Source organism: Dysidea avara, chromosome 13, assembly GCF_963678975.1.
Source record: "Dysidea avara chromosome 13, odDysAvar1.4, whole genome shotgun sequence".
NCBI lineage: Eukaryota > Metazoa > Porifera > Demospongiae > Dictyoceratida > Dysideidae > Dysidea > Dysidea avara.
Window position 1 is genome coordinate 6,161,264 of NC_089284.1, and position 27,730 is coordinate 6,188,993.

At 37.5% G+C, this 27,730-nt stretch overlaps 1 protein-coding gene and 1 long non-coding RNA gene across 3 annotated transcripts; both read right to left on the minus strand.

Annotated features, from left to right (window-relative positions):
* Positions 1-375: 375 nt before the first annotated feature.
* On the minus strand, positions 376-13,557 carry LOC136242779 (uncharacterized). Of its 2 annotated transcripts, none has more exons than XM_066034255.1 (5): positions 13,412-13,557; positions 7,148-7,261; positions 5,036-5,126; positions 2,487-2,616; positions 376-840 (listed from the first exon to the last, which is right to left on the minus strand). In XM_066034255.1, exons 2-5 carry the CDS (start codon positions 7,235-7,237, stop codon positions 429-431), a joined length of 723 nt encoding a protein of 240 aa, XP_065890327.1. In that variant the 5' UTR covers positions 7,238-7,261; positions 13,412-13,557; the 3' UTR covers positions 376-428. The 2 variants fall into 2 exon arrangements, with proteins under 2 accessions (XP_065890327.1, XP_065890326.1); XM_066034254.1 differs by lacking the exon at positions 13,412-13,557 and adding an exon at positions 12,730-12,981.
* Positions 13,558-23,214: 9,657 nt separating this feature from the next.
* On the minus strand, positions 23,215-27,333 carry LOC136243263 (uncharacterized). The gene is made up of 2 exons (XR_010694814.1): positions 27,070-27,333; positions 23,215-24,115 (listed from the first exon to the last, which is right to left on the minus strand). It is a non-coding gene; the product is annotated as an uncharacterized lncRNA (long non-coding RNA).
* Positions 27,334-27,730: the final 397 nt, after the last annotated feature.

Genomic DNA, 27,730 nt, shown 5'->3' on the forward strand with positions numbered 1-27,730 from the left:
AAGGAAAGTTAAGTGAAATAATGCATGAAGTTGTCATCTTTCATTGCTGATAATGGAAGTGTCTACACTGTATATCATGCATACATGCAGGAATGTAATGAATGGGAGGAAGACACACAAATATGAAGGATCGAACATACTGAAGACCAGCTATATTCTTGGTGGCATTGCTAAGATTATAGGTGTAATACTATGACGTCACATAATTACATATCACTGTTCCTATTATACAGAAGCTGCTTTAGATAAGTACAGTATACTGCTGAAAAGCCTGTGATGCCATTTTCGCATAAGTTATAGTTAGAAACCAACCATGAGGATCTTCATGGTTTTAGAAAGTGAGGTAAAGCCAAGGTTACTATAACCACAAAGATCTGAGTGCAAGAATATTAATTAACCACATGTACATGCAATATTGTTTCTTAAATTCAGTTGTACGACAATAATTTCCACTTTGCACTATGTGATTCTACAAAGCCTAACTCAGAGAATAGTTTCACCGCCACAATGTTTCCTGTGTCCACTATCTCCAGCTCTGGTGTCACACCAATCTCCATCATATCTTTCATGATGCTTAAGACAGTAATCTTAGCGTAGCCTTTTCCTTGGTGTTCTGGTAATGTGTAGAGATGCTTAATATGTCCAAACTTCGAACATAGTGCCCATGAAACAGGTTGAGATGGGCTATCCTTGAGAAATATTCCAATTGATCCACACTTTTCACGTAATCCTTCAAAATATGTGATGCGATCTTCTAGTTTACCGTATTTCCAAAATCCACAGATAAACTTCATGTTTTCTGCTTTCAGTTTTGCAACGTAAGCATTTTCAGGGCATGACCTAAAGACACACAAGAAATAGAAAAGGTTAAAGAAGAAATACGTGATGTAATAATGGACCTTATCCACATTCACGTCACAACATAAAAATGGCGGCGATAGTGTGGGGACTTTGTACAGGGTTGTATTGGGAGAGATGGCGTTTCGCTATGAAAACGTTTATATACAGCAGCTAGGGGCAAGGTGAGGCATACATACGTACTTACAAGCCAAATGTACACAGTTTTGTATCTGTATCAAAACTTAGGCCTGGTTTCGCTTAGTGCGGTTATTTTGCATCACCACATCACACTAACTAGCTTCTTACTTTCATTTTCCAATAGGCCCATGTTGTGAGAACTGCAAACAAAGTTCATTTTGGTTACTACGAATGAAATGTGATGAAGTCCCCACACTAACACGGCCATTTTGTCAATTATGACATCAATGCGGATAAGGTCCAATGAAGGTATTTTTTGAAGTTAACTTTAGAATTTCTTGCAAGCTGCTTTAGCCTACAACACTAACAAAACTTTGTAACTGAATAAAAAGCTGATAAATCATGCATAATGAATCCATCCAGACAGCCAGGTCATTATTACTAAACAGCCAATGAATGATTGTATTATATAGCACGGTAGTACTATATATTAGGGATCGTGGAGGTTTGAGTTTTTCTAGCCAAAAATATCACCACAAAACCAGCTTCACAATACCATCCTGGCACCTTGGCACTATTGGTTATGTATAACCAAGCCCAGTACAACCCTAAATGCTTCCAATAGATTGATACAAAATTAATTCAATGGAATTTTCTACTGACTAACTGTCTGCCTGCCTGATGCTGTAACTTGATAATGGCTAAGGCTATGGGCTTGATTTTTTTCACTGTTCGGCGTCACTTCGTCCCAAGACGTGCCTTTTGGCATACTGCAGTACGTATACAATGCACGCATCATGGACTTACCTATGTCCTCCTTTGTGTCCCATTTATTTTAGCTAACAGCCCAAGTCTACATTTGTAAACAGGAATCGTCCATATTTTCCGTGGTGACAGGATTGATTGCAGAGACACTTTTAATATTGTAACGCTGTGTTAATGGGCTCAAAATAGGTGAAAGCAAAGTGTAATGGCTACTTCACTTTCGAATCAGTAACTGATAGTTGGGGTGCACAAATCGTTCATATTTTTCATGGTGACTGGATTCACTGCAGAGGCACTTCTACTACTGCTCTTTGTTTGTAGTGCTGTGTAACAGGCTGAACATAGCTGAAAGTGAAGTGTAATGGCCACTTCACTTTTGAGTCAGTAATTGATAGCTGGAGCATGCATTCAGACGAAAACATTAACTCTGGCACCATCCTTTCTCTTGATGTGGTACACATGGGTTCACCAGTCTTAATGTTACAAAAAAGAAAACAAACAAGTATATTAAAAATTAGGAATTTTAAGTTCAATTAGGGATCAACAAAAAGTAGGGAAAGTTGCCTACACCTGTAGATATACTAGTTACATTTAATCCTTATATACTTGTAGCATTAATTGTATAGCATTTTATCATAATCAAAAATTAACAATGAATGTCCTTCTGCATGTACTTTCGATATATTTAGTGGCATGAAACAATCTGTACAGTGGCTTAATACAACAATCACATATGTGTTTACCATTTTGCAAGATCCTCAATTTTATCAGGAAAAAAGTAGGTTTTAGTGGATTCACAATCTTTTTCTTGAAGACCATATGGCCATGATCTCTTTACATTACTTAGATACCCACTTGTCTCATCATCTGATCCTGATGCACAAGTATATTTAGTCAAAGCATACTAAATGTCAATTAGATATACATACAAGTCTATAGTGGAGAGAGAATGTATAGTCCTAGATTTTGTAACTGATAAAAAATTGACACTTGTAACTGTAAGTCAATATGTTTGGATAGCAATTAATTGATACCTTATGTCACATTGAAAGATGAATTGTGCAACTAAAATGGCTGTGTAAGAAAAAATTAGAAATTTTACATTTGAGTAGGGATCATCATATAGTGGTATTACTATACAGAAAGCATCATGAAGGCATACCCAAAAATATCACCCAAAAACCGGCCTCACTATTCTTTCATGATAGCCAAGTCCATAATGTCTTCAGAGCAACCCCAAGCCCTCAGTGAAATTATAATTTTTTTAAAATTCTGCCACCTGCATGTTGATGCCGCCAGCCAAGCATTTATTTTATTTTATTTTTTACTGTAGCGAAACCTCACAATACATACTTAACTCAACTATGGATAAGGCTTGATCTCTTCACTGTTCAGTGTCACTTTGGTCTGAGCCAACCACAGCATGCATCATGGACTTACCTTTGTCATCCTTTGTGTCCCATTTCTTTCTCCACTGTGATGGATAGGTGTTATTCATAATATTAATGCATCAATAATTTTGGTGCTCTAATTTCCATCGTGTGACTGGATTTATTGCAAAGACAAATCTTGTACTGTTCCTCATTTGCAATGCTATATGATGTGTGGAACAATATGTAGCTAAAACTGAAGCAGAATTACCTCTTCTTGTTCCAGTAATTGGTAGTTGGGGCACACGTTCACTCGTAGTTTCCATAATGACTGGATTGAATGTAAAGGTTCTGTTCTTCGTTTGTAATGGACAAGTGGAACATAGCTGAAAATGGAGTGGAATGGCCATTTTGATAGTTGGGGCACACGTTAATGAAACAAAGGAGGCCATCTACACTTGCAGCTATACTAGTGGACCTACTGGAGTGTTCAGTTGTGGATATACTATGTCACACTAGTATATAGCTGTAGGTATAGATGCTCCCTTGTTTCATTGCTTTTTACATTCAAATGTAAAATTTCTAAGGTGTAGGACCTTGATTATCTGAACAGTATAAGTGACTGTTCTATTAGAGTATTTTGTCATTAGATGAATGTTCTATTAAATAAATAAAATTAGAGTATGTATATGTTCTATTGTAGCAGTTGAACAGAACTCAGTATATAAATTAATGGGCTTCCGAACAAATTCACATATCTGAACACTTTATGATTGAACTGGCACACAGGTGTTTGGATAATGGAGGTCCTACCGTACTTGTAGAAAAAAAGCAATTAATACAACAAGGAAGCTAGGTCATTTACACCTGCAGCTATACTAGTGCAAATTTAATTCCTACTTCAATCTTTTACAGCCTGCCAGTAGTATAACCATGCATAACTGAATTAGAGATTAAAATGTCCATTAGTATAGATGTTTCATAGGGTTTTGTGTCTATGATTCCTGATCATGCCCTCCTCTGGCCCTGACTAGCAATTACTCCAAGTTTCAGCTACTTTCCACCCATTACACACTGTTACAAGAACAGCACAAAAGGCGCCTTTGTAATCATTCCAGTCACAATATGAAAACAAAGTACTGATGCCTTGACATGTTACTGCTAATCAACACCTACACGGTAGTGGAGAAAGAAATGGTTCACTGAGGAGGGCATGATGTGTGTATTGTAGCTGCTGTGGTTGGTGAAAAGGCATGCCTTGGGCTGAAGTGATCTCGAGCAATAAAAAAGTCAATTTGACCACAGCAAGGTGAAATGTTTGAATTTTATTGGCTACTTCCAGGTATCTAAATCCTTTAGATCCCTCGTTTATGTATCAATAGAATCCCTGTCTCTGGGGCGATACAATTACACACTTGTGATATTGGCAACGCACGAGCATTTAACTGGATAGCAAGTGCCGTTACAAGTTACAGGAAGGTGTGTTGGGCTTATTTCTATTAAACAACACTACATTTTTCGTGTCGATCACAAGCAGCTGTAAAGGCACAGCAAGCAGTTGCGAAGGTACAACAAGAAGCTGTGGTCTAAATAAGTTAAACAATGAAACACAAGGTTCTATGGAATTTAGAAACCCTCAGGCTCTGTAGAAGTGCCCTCGCTTCATTCATGCATCACAACACAGGGCTTTTCGGGTTACTAAATTCCATAATATAGAACCCTGTGTTTCAATGTCTAACTATTATTGAAGCAGTGTTTAACTGGAGGCATCAGTCTGGTGACTTTCATGCAAGGATACTGTTTTTGTCAAGCCCATGCAAAACATTTGACTCCATTGTGTCCTCTTTTATGATGTCATGCATTTTATAGTTATGACATTTCAGTGATCACTTGTGTACATCTATAGCCATACAACAACTAACTTTGGATTGTATCATTTTTGTCAAAAGTTGAGGACATCAAAAAGTTTTCCACTCCTTCTTGAGATCCAGCAAGTAAAAAATTAGCATTACCCTAAATTGTTCACAAAAATAACCAATTCTACAATTAACCAATTCTACAATTAACTAATTCTACACCATTATCTACATTCATAAATACTTAACTAGTTAGTTATTCAAAAAGATACAGACCCCATATATAATGTTACATATTAATGTAAGCATTGTGATACATCATTGAGTATAATTATTATGTTCGAGTATACATGAGCAACAACCCCATGCAAAAACATGCTAATGCTAAATTAACAGACCACAGTGATGTGTTGGTTACAGCTGTTATATCTATTAGCTTACTGCTCCATCATGTCAGAAGAGGTAACACCAGATTTTTCAAAAGTACAGTGATTGTACATGTCACTAAGTTTTCTAAACAAGGTGCAATTTACAACCATCCATATGTTAGCGTTGAATGCATGCATGAATTTTTACAAAAAAAATTGAAAATGTTGTTAGTGAATGCATGTATAAATCATAAAAGGTCTCGGCTTAAAAAAAACCCTAGTTGATGACTCACATGTACTTTGACTTCACAATAATGAGTATACTATGAAAGTCACAATGAATTATAATGCAATAAGGTGCCTCCATTATTTGAACACATGTGTACCAATCCACAACAATGTTCAGATCAATGAAGCCTAGAACGTACACCATTTGTTAAAATACTCTAATAATAAATGCAATGCTTGACCAATGTCCTCTTGTGTGTTGTAGGGACCGCCGATTATGCTGGCATAATTATGAGCATAATAGGTGTCTGAAAACATTGAGCATAATGCTAGCATAATAGGTAGAATATTTGTGTAATAGTATGAATTCTTGCTTATCAAAATAGCTATCACAGAAAAGATCAATATACTCTAATAGAACAGTCAGTAACTCTAATAGAACAATCATATAGCTGACTGTTCTATTAGAGTATATTGATCTCTTCTGTGATATGCATTTTAACAAGTAAGTTTGTGCTTCAGCCACTTATTATTTATCCATAAATTGGAAAATTATTAGCAGAGCATGAGAACTGAGGCATAAATAATTGGGCATAATTTGAACATAATAGGTAAATTTTGGAGCAGTGCAGCATAGCATTATAGGTAAAATTATGAGCATAATTGGCGGGTCCCTACTTGTGTGTTCTTAGCAAAATCATCCAAAGAACTGGAATCAGCTATGCAAGAAAGTGAGCTTTGATTGATGTAGGGAAAAGTTAATATGAGCTTGTGTATAACAATTGTTATTATACCACGAGTGTCATCCATGGTTGTAGACACCACATTTTACTGATACCCAATATTTATTATCTATTTCTGATACAGGTTTTCAAATAAACAGATATCAAATAGACTTCAAAAGTGTCAAGACTGCTTGCTACCTTGAATGTACAGAAAGTGTTTCTTTACCCAAACTTGTTAGTGCAATATCAAAGAAGACTACCGATACTGGTACTCATAATATTGGCACCGATGCTGATATCTATACAGTGGAACCTCCCTCATCTAGACCTCTATTATTTGGGCACCTCCATTGTCCAGACAGCCCAAATTGGACATGTGGCTTGTAGTTTTTTGACCATAATGGAGTTTGGTTTAGATGAAAGCAGATGAAAGCAGATGAAAGCACAAGGAGGGAGCCTAAAGGTTGCTGTTTACCTGTTTGGTGACTTGTTTATTCTACTAATAATAACTACCACTTGGTTGCTAGGTGATAATGCATTTTTACAACCCAGGGGAGTGACCAAGAATGCTCTGTAGTGATTCCCTCCTCTGCCCACTAAACTGCATACCACAAACTGACAGCAATAACAACATTATTTGTATTTAAGTTAGTCATTTTAGCATAATAGCATGTTATTCTTAGTTACGGACATTTCTGAGATACGGACAGTAGCATGCACCAGACCGCCTGGATAAGAGAGGTTCCATGCATTGTATAGCCCTGGTACATTCAAACATTCTTGCAGCATACTGTGTTTAGAACAATAATTACAGTTCGGACAATGTATATGTAGTACAATACAACAACATCACCTACCAATCCTATATGATCACGCAGTCTGATAGATGTGCAGTCAAACTGTGGCCACCCATTTACTGCTATCTCAACATCTGTGTTACACTTCATCTTGAGAATGGCAGTGTTTTTGTACTAAATGGATGAGTGAACAATAATACTAAAATTATGTTTACATTCAATGTTCTGTATATAAGAAATTCAGTGAACAGGTTATGATCACTTCTATCCCACTGAAGCTCTACATCAAAGTTAAAAAAAAAGTAAGAGTATATGGTAGTTAAACCCAGGGATGGAAGGTAAATCCCAGTGGCCGCAATATGAAAGACAACATGATTTACACATTCAGTTGACATGAAGCCATACCATATTCAAACTACGAGCATAGCAAAAGCTGAAAATATATGCTGCACAACTTCACATGCTTATCTAGCTACATTGTACAACTCTGCGATACCACCTCAAGTTTGCATATCACGATGTATACCATATCTAGGGTATTACAATGCGGGTAGTGATAAGCTTTAATTTTGGGATTATTAATAACCAGGTTAAAAATTGCATTGGTAGGTCATGACTTCCACAAAAGAACCAAATTATAATGATGAAGAATGTAATTGCTACACCTAGCTGAAACTTTGTGGACAGTTAGTTCAGTCAAAGATCCTCTTCTCCAGTGACCACAAATCTCAACCGTTATAGTGGAAGGATCCAGCACACATTGCAAAGAAGTACATTATTGTAAATCCAACCCAAGTAACTATTGGCATGCATTATTCCAGAACAGCTGTAATACTAGCTGTCATATAAGGGCACAGCCAGTAACTAAAAATCTATTCTTTGCATAAAGAACAGGAAGGGGAAGGACATGAATATCAGCTATACATGATCCATTAATTTTGTGTTTGAAATACCTTAATTTAGCAGTATATTAAATTTAGCAATTTAAGTGTTTTGGTTTTTGTTAATTGATTACATCAATTCACGAATTAATAAAATAATTTATATTGTAATTTCATCAATATACAAGATTGCTAAATTTAGTGCACTACTTGGCTTAAGGTATAGCTAGTGTGCTTTACAGTCTCATGGTTCAAACTATAACATCCAAACAGTAACAAGGAAGAGAGGGCTTGAGAAGGCAAGTATACACTCACCATGCAGTGTGTAGAGTACACATATGTAGATTTTCCAGCTAGGAGGCCAGGGTCTGGAGTGATGCTTCCTCTGGAACATAGCTATCACAAGATTAAATCTGGAAACTATTTTTTAACCAAATACTCTATTGTACTGAAAGATTGTGAGTACAAGATGGATGAGTGCAATTGTAAGCAAATTTAGAAAAACATGAACAAGCTAGCTACACTTTTAAATGCTATTGGATTATAAGGCAATACATAATAGTGGATTGTCAAAGACAGTCATTGTAGAGATTTAAAATGCACACAAAAATAACTTCAACTTTGTAGTATAGCCACAGACTGTTCTGTTGCTATTTCAATCTGACTTTTTACAACGATGGCCCCATCACCATATTATTTTTTTACATGAGTCCAAAGTCACTTACATATACAACTAGTTTTTGGCCACAACTAACCTCCTTATAACATGACAGTGTATATGCTGTGGTATCATTTGAGCTTATAAGGTTGAGCTCAAGGGATTTGGGAGTGCAAACCCTGTATGACATTAAATTTTATTACCTTCAATTGATGCTAGATTCAGATAAATGCATGAAGCATGGAACTTTGGTACTGATAAAGCAAAAACAAACAGTTCTCAGATGTTACAGCCTTATTGACTGTATACATGCTAAAGAATTAACTGTTTTACTTAAGCATGCATCATCAAGTTTGTAGCAACAACTGAAAATACCAACATATATACTATAATATTAAAACATTTGACAGAAGTTGTTTTCAGAAAGTGATTAGTATATGGCAGGATGTTTGGAGCAATGGTAAGATAGCAGTGTACAGGTCAAGAAAACACACTGGCAACTTCTTGAAAAAAACAAACACATTATGATGGATGTTCTATTAGAGTAGTTGACTGTTCTATTAGAGTATTTTAAATTTTAGCAGCTTTTAGGTTAAGTCTCACACCAAAAGTATAATTTGAACCCCTCTAAGTAATTCTAAGAAAAGATTAGCCTTTCTCCCTTCTCTTTCCATTGCCCATACATATGCATAAGATGCAATTGCATCTGTACTGCAACTTCTAGAAGCTTAGCTTACACATGGCAAAATTTTGGAGGGGGGTGCTTCAGCATCCCAAGCACCCTCCTAAATCCGCCCTTGTAGGTGTCATATCATGTGTAATAATTATCAATACCTAAAGTGCATGGTATTTCAAGGTTTCTCCATTTTTTTGTTTACCATGTGAAATCTTAATTTTTGAATAGGCTATATATATTTGAGAAGAAAAAAAGTGGTTATGTGAGGTAAAGTTGCCACACACATTGGATTCCACTTGAGGTGGTACTCTAATACAACAGTTAAATGTTCTAATAAAACAGTCGGGCATAGACTGCATGGATTATAAGACAATTCATTATCGATGAATCCATACAAGTACACGAAAAAATTTGGAATTTTCAACTATAGAGTAGGGACCATAGCACATTGATAAAAAGTACTGAAACAAGTTGGAGTAGTCCATGATATTAAATTACAGTAAAACAATAAGAAGTATAATATCCCTACTGTGCTCAAGATACCATAACAGAAATGCACAGTAGGGAAATAACACTTCTTATTGTTTTACTGTGATTTAATATCATGGACTACTCCAACTTGTTTCAGTACTTTTTTATCGATGTGCTATGGTCCCTACTCTAGTTGAAAATTCCAAATTTTTTTCGTGCACTTGTTTGTTAACATTTTTTGTATATGATTAGTGAACCCACGCATACCACGGTTCAACGCACCCCAGCCCCTTATCGTCTGAAAAGTGAACTATCCATTACGCTTTGTTGTCAGTTATGTTCAACTCATTGCAGGGCCAGAGCCCAGAGATTTTGAGTGGTCCGGCCATCCATGGACTGCAATGAAGGTATAGCCATGAACTACTCAGTTTTTATTGATCTAATATGATCTGTAAATCAGAGATTATCTTGTTTGGTGTGTTACTTAACTGCAGGTGCTATAAGCACACACACATGCTAAGCTAGAGGGGTCAGGGGGCATGCTCCTCCAGAGAAATAGATGCTCTGAAATGGAATCTGGAGGCTATTTTACATGCAAATCTCTTCTTTTTGTTAACATCAATGGTAATTTTGTGCTACATTACCAATTAATTGAGTTTTATATCTGACTATTATAGCTAATAGCTAATTTTATTTTCATGATGTATACAAAAATTTCTCAACATGAAAGTTTAGTTTTAGATTGTAACTGCATGTTAATGCATGACATGCATGATTAATTAGCTCAATGCAGTGTGCCATGCAGATGACTCACTGGGTAATTTTAAGACAGTTAACACAGATGTAATGGCTTAGACTATAAGTTATATTCTATACTGAATGCTTTATTAGAGTATCACGATGATTGTTCTATTAGAGTATTTTGATGACTGCTCAATTAGAGTATCTCAATCTTTTCACTAAAAGCAAGTAGCTGAAGAGTGGTCCGGCGAATTCCGGACCGACCAGGCTGTGGGCTCTGGCCCCGACCCATTGCACAGCATTTTGAATCAAGAACTGTTCGTAAAGCACCTCTGCAATCCACACATACCAGAAGAAAGAAATTGTGCTGCGCGTCCCAATTATATTAATTATCATCTGAAACGTGAAGTATCCATTATGCTTCGCTGTCGGCTATGTTCAACCCATTACACAACAGTACGAATCAAGAACTGTTCGAAAAGCACTTCTACAATCAAAATAGCTACTATGAAAAATACGGACAATTTCCGTTTGGAAGGGAAGTCATCATGTGCTACCGCCAAATTGACACCTTTTGCTGTCAGCAAAGATGAATGGGACACAAAGGAGTACACTGGTAAATCCATGAAGAATGCATTGTACATACTGCGGTATGCCAAAAGGCACCTCTTGGGACGAAGTGATGTCGAACAGTGAAAAAATCAAGCCCGTAGCCTTAACCATTATCAAGTTACGCTTGTCTGAAGGTATCAGTCAGTCACTCAGTTAGTAGAAAATTCCATTGAATAAAAATTTTTAAAAATTTCGTAGCAACTTGTTGAAAGCGTTCGGGTCAATCTGAAAGCTTGTTTGGGCTTAGTTTTACCTAACCAATACTACTTCATCGTCATCTGGGAAAATTGAGGCTGTTTTTTGGGTGATGTTATTTCGTGGGCCACGCCTACTCCTTTGTGGTCCCTACTATACAGTAACTGTTGTACTGTATGATGTACATAATTATGTTGCTTCCACCTATTCTCACCAGATCCAAGGAAACTTGGTGGATGAGTGTCTGGGATTTATAGCTTATGCCACAACTGGATTTGGAATCCAGAATGAAACAGAACAGAATGACTAAACCATAGGAGGCGGAAGGATGCTACAGTTGGGGGTGCCCAAAATTTATGGTGGTAACAGTAGGTGTGCAATTCTGGGGGCATGCCACCCCAGGAAAATTTTGAAAATTAGGTGTCAGGAGATTGAATTTGGAAGCATTTTCGATGGTTTTAGCTGTTAATCAAATACTAGTACTATTAATTTTATTTTAATACATGCTTGACTGTTTGTATTAAGGTGACTGCTCTATTAGAGTATTTCTATCATGATTGACAAGTTTCTGGAAGTTCACGTGACGAGTATTGTGCATTACAGCTGGGGGTGCTCAGCACCCCCAGTAAAATAGTTGGCCTCTTCTACCACCTATGTAAACTTTTGCTAGCCCTAACCCTACCTATTTTAAAACAGTACGGTATTGATAAAGAAAAATTACCACTACATACTTTTTATTAAAACCTTTGACAATAAATTGTGTTTCCTATATATAAACCTCAGAAACCTTTTGATCTACTTTTGTGGCCCAGCAGTCCCATTTCTTGACTACTATATCCTAAGTAAAACGATCCTGCAAGAATATTAAGCAAGATCTGCCTAGGTCCAGTCATGGATTTTTTCTCCTTTCTCCACCTTTTCAAACATACTTTCTGTAACAACTTTAAATAGGCTGTAGGACCAGGTGTCCCACAGGCCTTCAGTACTTGTGCTGTAAAGCCTTAATAAATAAATTTTTTCTTGTAAGATTGAGAATCCGGTCATTTCTTGCAGGAACCGTGCAAGAGCTTTCCAGGATCTTGCAAGATTCTTACAAGAGAATGTCATTTCTTGCAGGAACTTGCAGGACTCCCACAGGATCGTTTTTGCTGGGATCACTGCTCTATTAGAGTAGCTTGATCGTATGCTGCAAAGTATTGATAAAACTGAGTCCAGCCCCTAAATTGATGTGATGTCCACCGTTTCTTTCATGCTACATGAGAATCAGAGTCACGTGATCTCCCAGTTTTTCCCTACTGTCCTGAATCCCAAAACCTTTAACCAATTTACAAAAAAGTGCCACCAAATAATCCAGTTTCAATAATGACATTAGCTACATCATATAGACCTATACACACAGGTAGCTTACCAGAATCGAACGAGGGTAAAATTTATCCGTAACCGTTTGAATGTATTGAGGCAACTCCTCTTTAGCAACATTGTGAAAAGCAACCGGCACACCACTAGATGATGAAGCCATTTGGCACCCGCTTCGCATAGTATACAGTATATGAACTCGTAAAGTGTTCAGGAAACCAGGATGTATCCCTCGATGTATCCTGACCATTTCAGTGTCAGTAGTCTCGTGCCCGTTAAGCAGTGGGTGTGGTCCGAGGTATGGTCTGACCATAGATAATAGACACCCCATACTGGATTGGAAACTTCTAAGCGCCACCTAATTATCCGCGCTTCGCGCCCCTTATACTGTACACAGTACCGGGAGTATATTTTATAAGAACATGTTTTGCTTACTGGTGAGTAGTAAACCTACCGCTATGGAATATAAGGTTTGGCCTATTCATAGTGGGTGTACTGATGTGTATTAACTAGAAGTTTGACAAGCGCGAAAGGTGATACTTGACTAAACTGGAGCGAATATACCATGAAACACATACCAGTACACGTAGCATTAGTTAGTAATAAGCATCAGCCTTACACTAAACTTGTTCACCCCGCCATTTTCACAAACATGTTCAAATACTTTTTATACGGAAAGCGCCTATACCAGTAGTAGGCCAATCGCCACCCAAGAAACAATCTACTAAACTTACTAGTTAAAGCAACCGAGCTGTATCCAGACAGTAAAACAGAATCTTCGAATGAAAAAGAGTGTTTGAAAACTTCAGGCGCGAAACGCGGATAGAACAGTAGTTTTGTATGGGCACTATACGTGTGCTTCCAATCCAGGTAGGGGTGTCTATTATCTATGGTCTGACAGCCCTCGACCTGTACTGGTGTACTACCATTTCGGTAAGTTTAAGAACTGTTTGTGTACGTCCATCATAACTTGATCCTTCTTCCCGTCAAACTCGGTTTGATTGATTAATAGATAATTATCTCGTTAATTATCTATGGTTGATTGATTGATTGTTAATGTAATTTTATTACAGCACAAGTGCTGATGGAGCCTATTTACCTCCTTCCAGTACAGAGAATCGACAACTTACAGCCATACTGTAGCTGCAGCACATGTACAAGCTAGTGTTTTTTATGCCCTGTTATGTAGCTATGTAGGATCTTGAATTTCCCACTTGCATAAAAATTGTGTACGAAGGGGAGGGGCTATGCATATGATTAACCCTGAGCATCAAAGCTATAAACAAAAAAGGTGCATTACACAGGTTTGGGTTGAGTTACTGAAAGATGGAAGGAGCAAAAGATTATGAAAATGCCGTGTGATTTGATGTGTCATCATTAACCATTTGGCCAAATGCATGCATGTGTACCGTGTACATGAGTGACAAGGATGATGCTAAACAATTAACGCTCAGCTGCCGCACTAATATTTTGCAGGACATGCAGAGAGTCAGACTTATTGTAATTATTGTCAACTTGAGTACTCTTCTGATTTTTTGTGATGCAAAAGAAGATTCTGAGCTGTTTCCCAAACAATTTACAGTACAAATTTGTATATGGGGTATACTATGCAAGGCGATTGACATGCACTTACCAAGCTGTGGTTAAACGTTACCTCTACTGCTACATGGCTCTGTAACACTGCTAAACACAAACACACACACATTCTGCCATAGATCGGTGCATTATAACCAGTGATTACTCAGACTTTGACCGCCTTTGGAGTAAACATATCAACTGTTGTCCTCTGTGTTATTATCGGTACAATAAGTGATTATGTAATCAGTATCTAGTGAAAGTATTGTGCACCCAACTTTCCATCAAACTGGTTTTCACCCATTTTGTTTGTGTACAGTATAGTATACCCACAGACCTTGAATTCCTTTTTGTTGTGTATATGTAGAACTTTTTTTTTTTTTTTGGGGGGGGGGATATGTACATGACTTTCTTTTATCAGCCCTATGCGTCAAAAGCCACACCGCCACAGGTGCATTATACACATTGCACGTTTGATCCAGCCTGTTGAACAGCTAGAGGGTGGAAGGATTATGCGAATACTGCATGATCAATGTTTTGATGTTTAAAATTGCTTAAAAGGTATGCCATTGTGCCAAGGTACATGTGCACCTACACCAGAGACTTCTGTTCTTAGGCCTCTCCTATATGTGACCAAGAAACCAATTTGATGAACAGAGTGGTGTCAGTTTCCACACTAATGTTTGCATAGTAACAAAGAGTCAAATTAGGTATATTTAAATGATTCACCTTGCTGAATTTGGTGGTGAAAGAGGGGATCCCATTATATTGCAAAGGTGGTCTTTTCGTACTCTGTGATAAAAAAATGGTAAATAAGATTATGGTCATGTACGTGTTTGGTAGTGTTACAGAGACATTGTTTGCACTCTTGTGCAGCTTAGTGAGTGAATGTACAGCTGGGAATTGGTCTAACATGTTTATTATAAGAAAAATGTGTGATTCGGTTCACTCAAATCTGGGCCGGAGATAGTTTAAGGCATGCATACATACTTGATAGGTTTTTACAACAGACCCTTTCAAAAATATATTTCAGGTGCACCAATTACATTTAACCATGCATGCAAACACAATTAATTATGAAAAACATATGAGACTACACCTACAATTCATACTAGTCAAAAATAGTGGCAAGTAATATTGTACTAAGACCCTTTTTCAAAAGTGTAACCCAGATCATCTAATTGATTGCATGTGTAGAAACTAGCCTTTTAAAACCTACTAGCACAGTATATTCACACTTTAGTAACAATGCTTTTTCTACACACCATATTTTTTGCTTATTACACTGTACGATTCTACAAAGCCTAACTCAGTAAACAGTTTCATAGCTGCAACATTTCCTGGGTTATGTACATTTCTGTCCCACTGAAGCCATACATCAAGGTAAACAACTGGGAGTATATGGTAGTTAAACCCCAGTGCATGGTAGTTAAACCCCAGTACATATATGGAAATTACACTTTAAGTTAAAAGAAGTGCAATCACAGCAAATTGAAGCCATACACACCATAAAATCTAACAAGTTCAGCAAAATTTGAAGCCATACACACTATAAACTATATGTTCAAAATTGAAGCCATACCATTACAAAAACTTTTTTTTGTTTTTTAACCCAGGGCTAGATGGACTGCCCTTGCCACCACCCCCATTACAAAAACTACATATTCAGCAAACAATTAAGCCATACACAACTGACATGCTTATTAACACATTACTTCAAAGTGTGGGATAGAAGCTAGTTAAACCCCACCTGCACTCGTAGGATATCTAGTTATCAACACCTCGGCGAACAACGATATCCTACTCGTGGCGGGGTTTAACTATAACTTCTATCCCACTGAAGCCATACATCAAGGTAAACAACTGGGAGTATATGGTAGTTAAACCCCAGTGCATGGTAGTTATCTCCAGTTCTGGTGTCATACCAGCTTCCAACATCCTATTTATGAGCACTAGTACGGCTATCTTAGCATAGCCATTTCTCCTGTGATCTGCCAGACATGTATAAGTTTCCCCTATTCTGTAATGCCCACGAAACAGGTTGAGTTGGATTGTCTTTGAGAAATATTCCCACTGAGCCAAAGAATTGTTTAAATAACCCTTCAAAATATCTGATCCGGAAATCTAACTCATGATAATTCCAAAATTCACTGATGAACTTCACATTTTCTTAGGTTTGCAACAAAAGCATTTTCAGAGCATGACCTACAGATATAGAGAAGATTTTACATAATATTCATTCATTAATAACCATATTGGTAAGTATGATAGTACCTTATAGTAAAGAATGCCTAATTTAAAAACTAGTTTTCACTGCAGTGAATTTACACTGTGTGACTTTCAAATATTTACCAAACATGTGATGTGACATATGACTGTCCAGTGGGCTACTTGATTGGCTTCAACACATAATATGCACACCACTTAATTGGAAAGCTTAATACTCCATGTAGGCATCTAGGAAGCTGCAGTCAAAGTACTCAATTCTCAGCTTCAGTATTTCCTAGTTCTTAGGTGTATAGTGAGGGGGGGGGGGGATCTTTTCACAAGTTTCACGGATTTGCAGTTATAAAAATTTCCCCCTTCGAATTTGAATTTGCAAAATAATATTGTCTGAGTATTATAAGCATATAAAAATACTGAAGAAGCAAAATTTCCCTCCTTGAAAATTTGGATTGTGCCAATCTGTCAAAATCCCCACCCTTGAAAATCCTGCTATACAGTAACTTCAAGGTTAAAAGTGTAGCTGGGGAACACTTCAAGATGGAGTGTTTGCATAGGGACACTCAAAGATTGGCATAATGGTGATATGCTTGACACAATCATCTTCATATTATCCCACATGATATGTAGCCACTGCATGATCTGATTCATTTGGCAAATATATTTCACAAACTTAGTCACACATATCAGTGGTGTTGATCACGATTAACATACTGTATGTATGTTAATAGAAGGTAGAGTCAAATTCAGGCAGTATAGCACAAACTGGGAATATAACCACCATAGAAAAACAAAATATTCGATGCAAAAATACTTGACCCATGATCAGATCTCACTGCACCTGAGGGTTATATAACACAGCTCAGCCATAGTAAGGCTCACAGCTACAGCCTATGTTGGTAGTGAAATTTTCTGACAGTACATCAATCAGATATATTTCAAAATGTCTCCACTGGTAATCCCAGAGTCAACAGTGGCTAAGTGTGAAGTACCTCCTATGGAATGCATTGTGATTTACTAACATCAATACCTGACATTTTTATAAACCACTGAGGAATGATGCATAGTGTTGTTTTTGCAGAGACAGTCACATACTGAACATATAATTTCCAGCAAAAAGCATTACAAGACCTTTTTTGTGCATTTTCCTTAAACATGATCACGTTACCAACTACGCTTACCACTTCATCACATCTTCAAGTTTTCCAGGAAATTTATATGTGTTCATACATACATGCAGTGGCGTAGCCAGAAAAAAATTTTTACCGAGGCAAAGTAAGTTATACATTGACGTAATTGAGAGGGTCTGCTTGTGACTCAACTGATTCACAAACACTTTCAAGCATGGGTGGTACAGCATTTGCAGGTTGATTCTCTGGTTGGATGGAAGAAATTGTTTCAAAAGACTCTGAGTACTTTTCTACATGTCATGCTCCAGCTTAGTTAATGCAACAGTATACCATGCTTCAATTATTAGACTAGTTTAATTGCACTCAACACAAAAAAAACTGACTTGCTCTGGAGATATTTTGAGTGGTCAGGCCATCCATGGACTGCAACAGAGGTCATAGTCATGCACGCTATACTTTTTATTGATCCGATATGATATTTAAGTCAGAGATATCTCTTCCATGAAATAATAAACTGCATGTGTCAAGCTAGGGAGTCTGGGGGCATGCTCCTTCGAGGAAATTTTTGAAAATATATGCTTTGAAATGGCATGTGGAGGCTACTTTCATGATATACATGATCAATGGGCTTTATGCAATGCCATGCAGTTAATTCATTGGAACACTTTTGAAAAGTAATTTAAAGACAATTACAATGTAAATGATTTAGACCAAGCAGTGTAAGAGTACTGGCTATAATTTACACTGAATGCTCTATTAGAGTATATTACGATGACTGCTATATTAGAGTATCTCGATCTTTTTCCGAATACAAATTCAAGTAGCTGAAAAATGGTCCAGGACTGTGTCACCATGGGCTCCGGCCTGCTTAGTACTACAGCCATAGATCTATTGTGTGTGGTACAGTAATGCTGTATAGTAGTAACAATTGAGTAGAATATTCAAGGTGCCAAAACTCAGGCCTGCTCAGTGCTCAGCCTGAATTGTTGAGCATTTTTTTTACCGAGGCAGCTGCCTCGGTTGCCTCAATGGTAGCTACGCCACTGCTTATTTGTCTCCTCATCTAGCCCTGAGATATTCGCAAATCACAAAAAATAATATACTACAATAACCAAATACACAAAATAACTAGGCATGCAAGTCTGATGGAGAAACATGAGACTGTGTAGTCATCATGTATATAATTCAAATTAAGCTTTACTGGATGGACACAAGTAAGACATGGTAGAGCAGAGGGCAATAAAGATGTTTCAATGGTATTGTATTATGGGTGACAAAAAATAGAGAAGTACATGGAGGCTGAAGATGCCAGCATAGTTTTAGGAATAATGTAGGCATGCATGGGAATCAGGAATGAGTATTAAAAAACCAGAGCTTGAATTGAGGGTATACGGGGTATACAAAGTATACCTTGTTAATTTTTTTTTTTCAGAAATAGTATACCTTGTTAGTTGCTTGGAAAGTTGCAGCAGTTTAAAATATAATGCAAAACTCATGAAACAGATTTCTTGCAATTAATATCACAGGTGAAAAAGTGAAACTATCCCAACAGTGTATGTATGAATACAGGATCTGGTCCAGATCAATTACTCTAATAGAACAGTCATACATATATTCAACAGTCAAGCAAAGCATACATGCATACTCTACTGTTATAGAACCAGTGTTTATTCTAGGGCTGTTAGGGGGGGGAACTTCCCCCCCTAAAATCTCAGACTCACCCCCTAAAATTGTGAGTGACTATACTACACTATACTTATAGGTTAGGCTTGTTTTTAAAATGGTACACCAAACTGACATGCTCTCAGGGTCAATCTCAGAGTGGTTATTATGAAAAATTTTCCCAAGTTAAAAATTTCAAATGCAACCTTAAAATGTTCTCAGATTCAGTATCAGATCAATTAATTTTTTTTTAAATCTGCCAGGGTACATATACAACTAACTAAATTTCATGCACATAGTGATGGCTATTCAATATCTGAGAGCCCAAGTCTACCCAGTTTTTTCCAACTAGCAAACTTAACTCTCAAAATTGTCCTTAAATTCAGTCTCAGAAAGTGTAATTTGTAAAAATTTCTACTTTCAAAATGGCATGCACAGTCACCACAAATACCCACCAGATTTAATCTCAGAGAGCCTGATCATACAATCTGGCTTCACCCAATCACAAATATCAAAACCAACACTCATGACACAGCCTTAAACGACTAACCAGTTTGGAAACTATTTCAAGTGTTTTACATAGTTGTGAACTTGGACAACTATATAGTAGATTTTCACCTCAGTGGTCACCCCCCAAATTCCTGATTCCCCCCCAAAGGAGAAATCCTAGAATAAACACTGTATAGAACAGTAAAGATTGTCATATTGTCTACTAGCCTTCAACATCCAAGAACTAGAAGTGAGACTGCTAGTTGTGGCCAAAATAATGACTTTGGGCATGGGGAATATATAGTTTTTGTTTGGGCTTGTAAGATGCTGAGCCTATATACCATATTATGTACTTGATTATGCAAACTAGCAGCTATCAAATAACTTAAGTGTAACTGTTAGCAAAGTTTTTGGACACAATTGTTTTGGCAACACTCAAGTGCGTAATACTGTGACCTTATTAGCTTTTAAATTAAATTACTTGTCTTGGAGTGGGTTCTAAAGCACCCCTATATAACTCTTCAAAACCTTTTGCTCCTCTGTGTTAACTGGAAACAGGACCGCCCAGAGAAATTAAGGGGCCCAGGGCAAAGAGTTAAAGTGGGGCCCTTCACCCAAGTTGTAAGGTGAAGACCAAAAAAAAAAAAAAAAAGGTCACAACCTGCTGGCAATGACAATAACTACCCATCACCGACCATATCTCCTTATCTATAAGCTTGCCACACTGCTCCTCTGAAGAATACTGTGACTGCTCTATTAGAGTATTTAGATCTGACTGCTCTATTAGAGTATATCGATCTTTTAAACAGGTATTCAGGGGGGCCTCCTGGGGCCCCTTTCAGGCTGGGGCCCGGGGCAAAATGCCCCAGTTGCCCCCCCCCCTGTGGGCGGCCCTGGCCAAATCGTGTATATTAATAGAAGGCTGGCAACTTTTGATGCTATTTAACAACAGTCTTTTCACTGCTGCACCATGTTGCCTTAAATTTGCATTCCCATATGTTTGCAATACATTATTTTTCCTTTTTTTATCATAACGTCATGTCCCTTCTTCTACAGACAAAGTTGGTAATGGATATGCACTTAAATTGCAATGTGAATTTATGGTGATCCGTGCAACCTAATATTGGGTGGGCAGTGGCGTAGCTACCATTGAGGCAACCGAGGCAGCTGCCTCGGTAAAAAAAAATGTTCAACAATTCAGGCTGAGCACTGAGCAGGCCTGAGTTTTGGCACCTTGAATATTCTACTCAAATGTTACTATACAGCATTACTGTACCACACACAATAGATCTATGGCTGTAGTACTAAGCAGGCCGGAGCCCATGGTGACACAGTCCTGGACCATTTTTCAGCTACTTGAATTTGTATTCGGAAAAAGATCGAGATACTCTAATAGAGCAGTCATTGTAATATACTCTAATAGAGCATTCAGTGTATATTATAGCCAGTACTCTTACACTGCTTGGTCTAAATCATTTACATTGTTAATTGTCTTTAAATTACTTTTCAAAAGTGTTCCAATGAATTAACTGCATGGCATTGCATAAAGCCCATTGATCATGCATGTATATCATGAAAGTAGCCTCCACATGCCATTTCAAAGCATATATTTTCAATAATTTCCTCGAAGGAGCATGCCCCCAGACTCCCTAGCTTGACACATGCAGTTGATTATTTCATGGAAGAGATATCTCTGACTTAAATATCATATCGGATCAATAAAAAGTATAGTGTGCATGACTATGACCTTTGTTGCAGTCCATGGATGGCCTGACCACTCAAAATATCTCCAGAGTAAGTCAGTTTTTTTGTGTTGAGTGCAATTAAACTAGTCTAATAATTGAAGCATGGTATACTGTTGCATTAACTAAGCTGGAGCATGACATGTAGAAAAGTACTCAGAGTCTTTTGAAACAATTTCTTCCATCCAACCAGAGAATCAACCTGCAAATGCTGTACCACCCATGCTTGAAAGTGTTTGTGAATCAGTTGAGTCACAAGCAGACCCTCTCAATTACGTCAATGTATAACTTACTTTGCCTCGGTAAAAATTTTTTTCTGGCTACGCCACTGGTGGGTTTGTTTTATTGGAACTCAAAGATCCAAGAAAAGACATTCCATTCAGTTTCTACTTCACAAAGTTTTCTTTTGTCAAATGGCACACTTAACAGTCCATAGAGTGCACGGCTGTACAGTTACCAAGGTTACACCTTAAATGGAAATGTACCAGAGACCAGGGACAGTGGAGCAGACCAAAGAATGAGGGGCAAACTTTGACAGTGGAATTTACACAATGGAGTATGAAGATGACAACAGATGACAGGTGATCTGGGGGTTTGCCCCCAGGAAAATTTTCATAGTTTATAAGTTCTGAGAGTATTTTAAACTATATTTTCACAAAATATTATGTAGTCATTTACAAGTTTGTAAAAGTGACTGCTCTATTAGAGTAGTTGACTGTAGAGTATTTCAATCTTTTCTTGCAAACATTGTCCCATAAAAGTGGGTAGGGGCCTACCCCTGTTTCCACTGCCTATATGCTGGAGCCCCACAAGTGGGTTATTTTGTTGATAAACATTGTTGATCGAATTTGACACTATATTGTTGTAGCCAGTATTTACTCAGTTGTACATTATAATGTACATGTAAAGGATATACCCTGTAGCTATATTTTCAATTCTGACTGAGTGTGTGCAGCTGGATGTATTACATATTCTGTCATTCTGTATGATAGTACTTATCTTAGGGAAGCCAATTTTGCTTAAATTATGTGCAACAACTGGCTACCCAACCTGGAGGAGAATTCCGTTGCAAAACTATTTCATTTTGGAAAAAAAAACCAGGGAGTTACATAAGCATGAAAAATGTATTTACTGTTAGCTATTTTAATACCATGCTGGTGTGTGGCACACTGGCTACTGCATGCCTTGATACAGAGCATACCCTGCTTCATGCTATTCTTGTAATACACAGCTATCAGGCTGTCAGTATAAAGTAAGATCATGCAGTATACAGTACTGCAGCCTCATCAAATCAATGTCATGCACAGTAGTACCTATACGCTCCACGATCTCTGTGTGTCTTTTCAAGTCTCCAGTTCAATGGAAGCTCCATGCACACAGCGCAGATGCATGGTTTCAACTTCAAATATTATATAATAGTAAAGTTTTCAAGTTCATGCATGCACCAGATGTAGTATATCAGTCTGGCTATCAAAAATATCTATAGCATTATATCAGCATGCAATCCAATTCTATATGAATGCTTATATACATCATGATGCTTAAGCAAGCAAATATAATGAGATTCCTATAACATCAAGTCACCATGTACTTGGTCTGTCAGAATTTTAGCATCATGTTTCTGACTCCCTTGTACACTAACACAGGCTTTCAGTATAATAGCCTGTCCCCAATTAATATATAAGGATGTGCATGCCTTGCTATATTATCATATGCTTTTCAATGCCTGCATCATTCATAAGAATGTTAAAACTATTATATAGGTAAGTCATGTATGTCAGTATATAAAGTTATCTACATGAAGTAACTGCATGATGTAGAATGACCTGCCTTAATCCTGCAAAGTATACACAATGAATAAAGTATGTATATGTATATAACTAGTCACTATGTTGCCAGTTCCAATAAAAAAAGTTTTTTAAATATTTAATCAGTGTCGATTGTCCTTTAAGATCTTTGTCTACTTCAATATGCTGCTCCTGTGAATCTAGAATCTTGCCTGCAGGGTTGATAACTACACACGTGTAGGTCTCTGCCTCTTCTACAGAGTACACAATTAAATGGAAGCATTGAGTATTTGTGTTGGTGTCAAACTGGGAAGTCCACACAGTACATTGTTCTCCAATTGAAACAAATTTCTGCCCTTTGATCCATGCCAATTTATAGTCACTTTGGTTGCCGTATACAGTACAGTTTATTGAGGCTGGCATGCCCCTGTCAGCTTTTATATCATCAGCCTTAGAAATTATTCGAATTGCTTCAATCGGTTGACCACCAGCAGCACTGAGCGGGGGACTAATTACCTTAGGGTCTACTACTTCAATGTGTGTCTTCACAATCTCATTATGTGTGTGACATTTCAGTCCTATCTTCATGTCTTTTGTGCTTGTTGTGCACATGATTGTAAAGTTATTTCTGTATTGCTGTAAGTTTGGCAATTTTTCTATACTGTTATACCATTGAACCACACACCCCCTGTTCCTTTTGTGAAGCAGTGTTACCCGAATATAAACCAATTCTATAGAGTATTGTTCCCCAATGGCAAAGCAAGCACCAGCAACAACTTGGCCAACAGGAATTTGTGGGATGATGTCCAGCTGCAATTCAGCATGTCCTCCTATATGTGTATACAGATATACAATTAAAGGAGCTAGCTATACACTATTATAGCTTTATGATATGTAGTTATACGTGCAGCAGACAGAATATTTTGCTATAGCTAATATATGTACATGTACCCCTATAATTTATGTCTTTTGGACCATGCATGAATGGTCTATTATAGAAGTAACATTATATAGCTATGGCTATATTGTATACTACTCTTCATTGAGTGATCGTATAAAGGTCCTTGTGCCATGCACAAGCTATAGCTTTGCATGCAGTCTTTGTGAATCCCCGCAGCCATCATGCGTGTGCTGCTTTCCGGCATGCATTCTGGCACTGGCATGGCTGTTTTAATTTAAGGTAGTGGATACTGAACCGAAAGTCGGTTCAATAAGCCGGGCTCACTATGGAACCGGCGGTAAAACCACTGCTACCCCTACTTTTCTATCTTATAAAATAATGTTACTCACTTAGTAGTCTCAGTATATAGCTATATATAGTAAGAAGAACGTAACCTATGAAGGTGAAGAAGAAACCAAGGCTAAACTCGACCCTAACCCTAACCTAACACTATAATGCTACTTTTCGCATTCCCTAAAATACTTTTGATACTAATAATAATTGTACTTTGCATTTTTTATGTCCTTGTGGAAATTGTAGTAAGCTTCCCCACTCATGTAACTTTAACACTTTGTAATGTAGTTAATTTTTAACAAGAGTCCATAATTATTATGGACTCTTGATTTTAGTTATAGTTGTAAGTAAGTAAGCAAGTATACTATTAGTAAGTTGTTACAGCAGCTGGCACTAGTTGCTAGCTGACCCTCAGATCTTGTAATTTTTTTCGTCCTTGATTTCTCCAATGTTTCTGTACATGTGTTAATTTGATCTGTAAAGTATTAAAATAAATAAATAAAGTCGAATACTCAGGGCAACTACTGGACACGTCCCCTAAGGTCACTCCAAATAAATTCTCTGTTTCCCATCCTGCACTCAGGCATATTCGCATGCAGGCGGGCGGTCCATTTCCATTATTTCATTATAAGATTGGCAGCTTCAAGCCACTGTTTGCCTGGCACAAACATAAAAAGCTGCAAAAAGGCATGGTTAAGGTTGCTCCTTTCTTTATAGCTAAGTTGCAAAAATAACACAAACGTGAAGTTTGTGCTGACTTAATAGCACTGTTGACCAGTGAACTAAGATGGCTTTTACTGAGCCTGTCAGTATGCAAGAATAACTGGAAAATAATGGAATAATACGGAATAATGGAATATTTAGAGCTGACAGTATAACCAGATGTGGACGGTAGACGGGAAACAGATAATTTATTTGGAGTGGCCTAAAGTTGAATGCCCGGGGAAACTACCAGACGCGAAAATAAAAACCTTTCGGTTCAGTAACCACTTCTAAATGGCATTAGTCTCGCATGGCCAGACCATTTTTTTTCTTTTTCATTTGGTCGGGAAAGAACCCTGACCAAATGAAAAAGAAAAAAAAGTGGTCTGACCACGCGAGACTAAAACGGCATGTATTCAAGTATAAGGAATAGCTATAGCTATATTTTTTGTCTTTCTATAGCTACTGAATATTATAGCGATTCTGGAATTCCATAAATTTTTCTCCGTGAAAATCTTCCATTGCTTGCACAAATAGTATTTTTGGGTGGAGGTGACTGGTACAGAGTGTTTGCACTCCACCATGTGTATGCTGTTGTGTCATCTGTAAGATGCTAAATGCATGCAACCATCTAGTTATAGCCGGTGGTCTTCTATAGAAGTGAACTTTGTACAGAAGGTCTTACACAGTTGACTTGCGTACTAAGCTAGGTATTTCATATAACAGAAAACGGTTCATAATGTTTTTGCAAAGCTGCATGAGTTACGTAGCTATAAGCATTCGTTCGATTGTGCCATTATTCGGACTTTTTCAATGGCCGGGAAAGATACGGAGAAACTGATTAGGCCAGGCCAAATTAATTCACAGTTTATCATCACCGCCCGCATGGGTTTTTAGGAATAGAGCAATAATTTCATAATTCATTATTTCTCACGTGATAATCATTGCTTACGCTTCTGAACTCGTTTTTGTATATTAAAACATGGTGTGTGCAACACACGTGATGATTATTCCCAGCCTGGACTTATTATTATTATTATTATTATTATTATTATTATTATAATGCTTTACAGTGTACGATTAGTACATTCAATAAATGGATTTCTAAAGAGAGATTGTATAAACGAATAGCTAAGTATTAACAGTGACGTAATCAAATAAGCTCTGCAATCATTGTTAAAGTAGCTAGCAACTGTGTGAAGCTACTTTTTAAATGTTTTTCCATGTTAAAAAAATTATGAAATATGAAAAATGACCTCCCGCCCGCATGACTTTTTCAAATATCCCGGACGATAAACTGTCCATCAAATTGGCCTGGCCTTAGTTTACCTTCATGGGATCCTCATGCAGGTAATACTACACAAGGCTATATATATACTAAATATTCTCCTGGAATCGCTAATAATATTCATAATTATATAGAGTGACGAGGAGGGGTCTTACGAAGCCATGCAAGTTAGTGTCACTATGAAGGCGTAGCAAATGCGGCCGGCATGAAACAATGTAGTATATATGTCTATAGACTATATGGGACCATTTTACAGTTAACTCCAACTCTGATCAATCCTGCATGTTCATTTCATTTCTTATGTCCATGCCACCGATGCTCAAGACAACCAATCTCCACCAATTTTCTCCCTCTTAATGACACTGAACTACAAATTAGTAACAAGTACATAGTTACTCTACATAGTTAAGTAATAAGTAATTGTAATGTAGTTAATGTATAGCTGTACATTTCTGGCTGCGGGCACAGGTTGCCACAGACCTTTGATGCACGTTCTCCTGCTTCAAAAAGCATTATAAATAAATAATAAATATCAATTAAAGGATTTAGCGGCCGCTCACCATCATATGAAGTCCAGATGAGGATCAAATTCGCAATCCATGCCAGTTTCATGACTTCTCGTGTCTCTCCGATGAACCCGGTGTTTCGCTCAATCTGCAATATAGCAACACTGAAGGCTAGCTACTTATAGCTAACAAGGCTTAAATTCACTTCAGCTATATAGTACAGTTGATTTCTCGTATGTATATCCAATTAGCCGTCTCGCTCGTACGCAAAACACTGCAAGACTACGGCTTCATATAGGGAGATAGTATAGAGGCTAATTTGAGTCATGACAACATGTATACGTAAGGCAAAGTCCCTGGGAAAACCCCCTTTACGTCACTAGCTTTTTGATTAGTTGAGCGGCGCTCTCTGTAAAAGGGCGAGCGCCGTCCAACTAATCAAAAAGCGAGCAACATAAAAGGGTCGGCAGCGCCAGACTACCACATACATCACATGATCTGTTTTAGCTTGGCTGCAGATCTACTGTGAAATTTTTTGAATAAATATTCTTTGGAAATAGCATTCTATAAAAAAAAACCCAGACACAACTAAAGCCTACCAACTGGCTGCCCAGGTCCAGTGTCATGGAATTTTTTCTCCTTTCTCCACCTTGCATGGGGCGTCGCTAGGCGTAGCCCGACATGCAACAAGCTCATATATAATTCTATGATATAC

Coding starts and splice junctions, on each gene's coding strand:
- LOC136242779 (XM_066034254.1), bottom strand. CDS start 12,927: ATGGTCAGGATACATCGAGGGATACATCCTGGTTTCCTGAACACTTTA. Junction 7,262..12,729: donor TTTACCCTCGTTCGATTCTG/GTAAGCTACCTG, acceptor TCATCCATTTAG/TACAAAAACACTGCCATTCT. Junction 2,617..5,035: donor CAAAAATGATACAATCCAAA/GTTAGTTGTTGT, acceptor CTTGTGCATCAG/GATCAGATGATGAGACAAGT.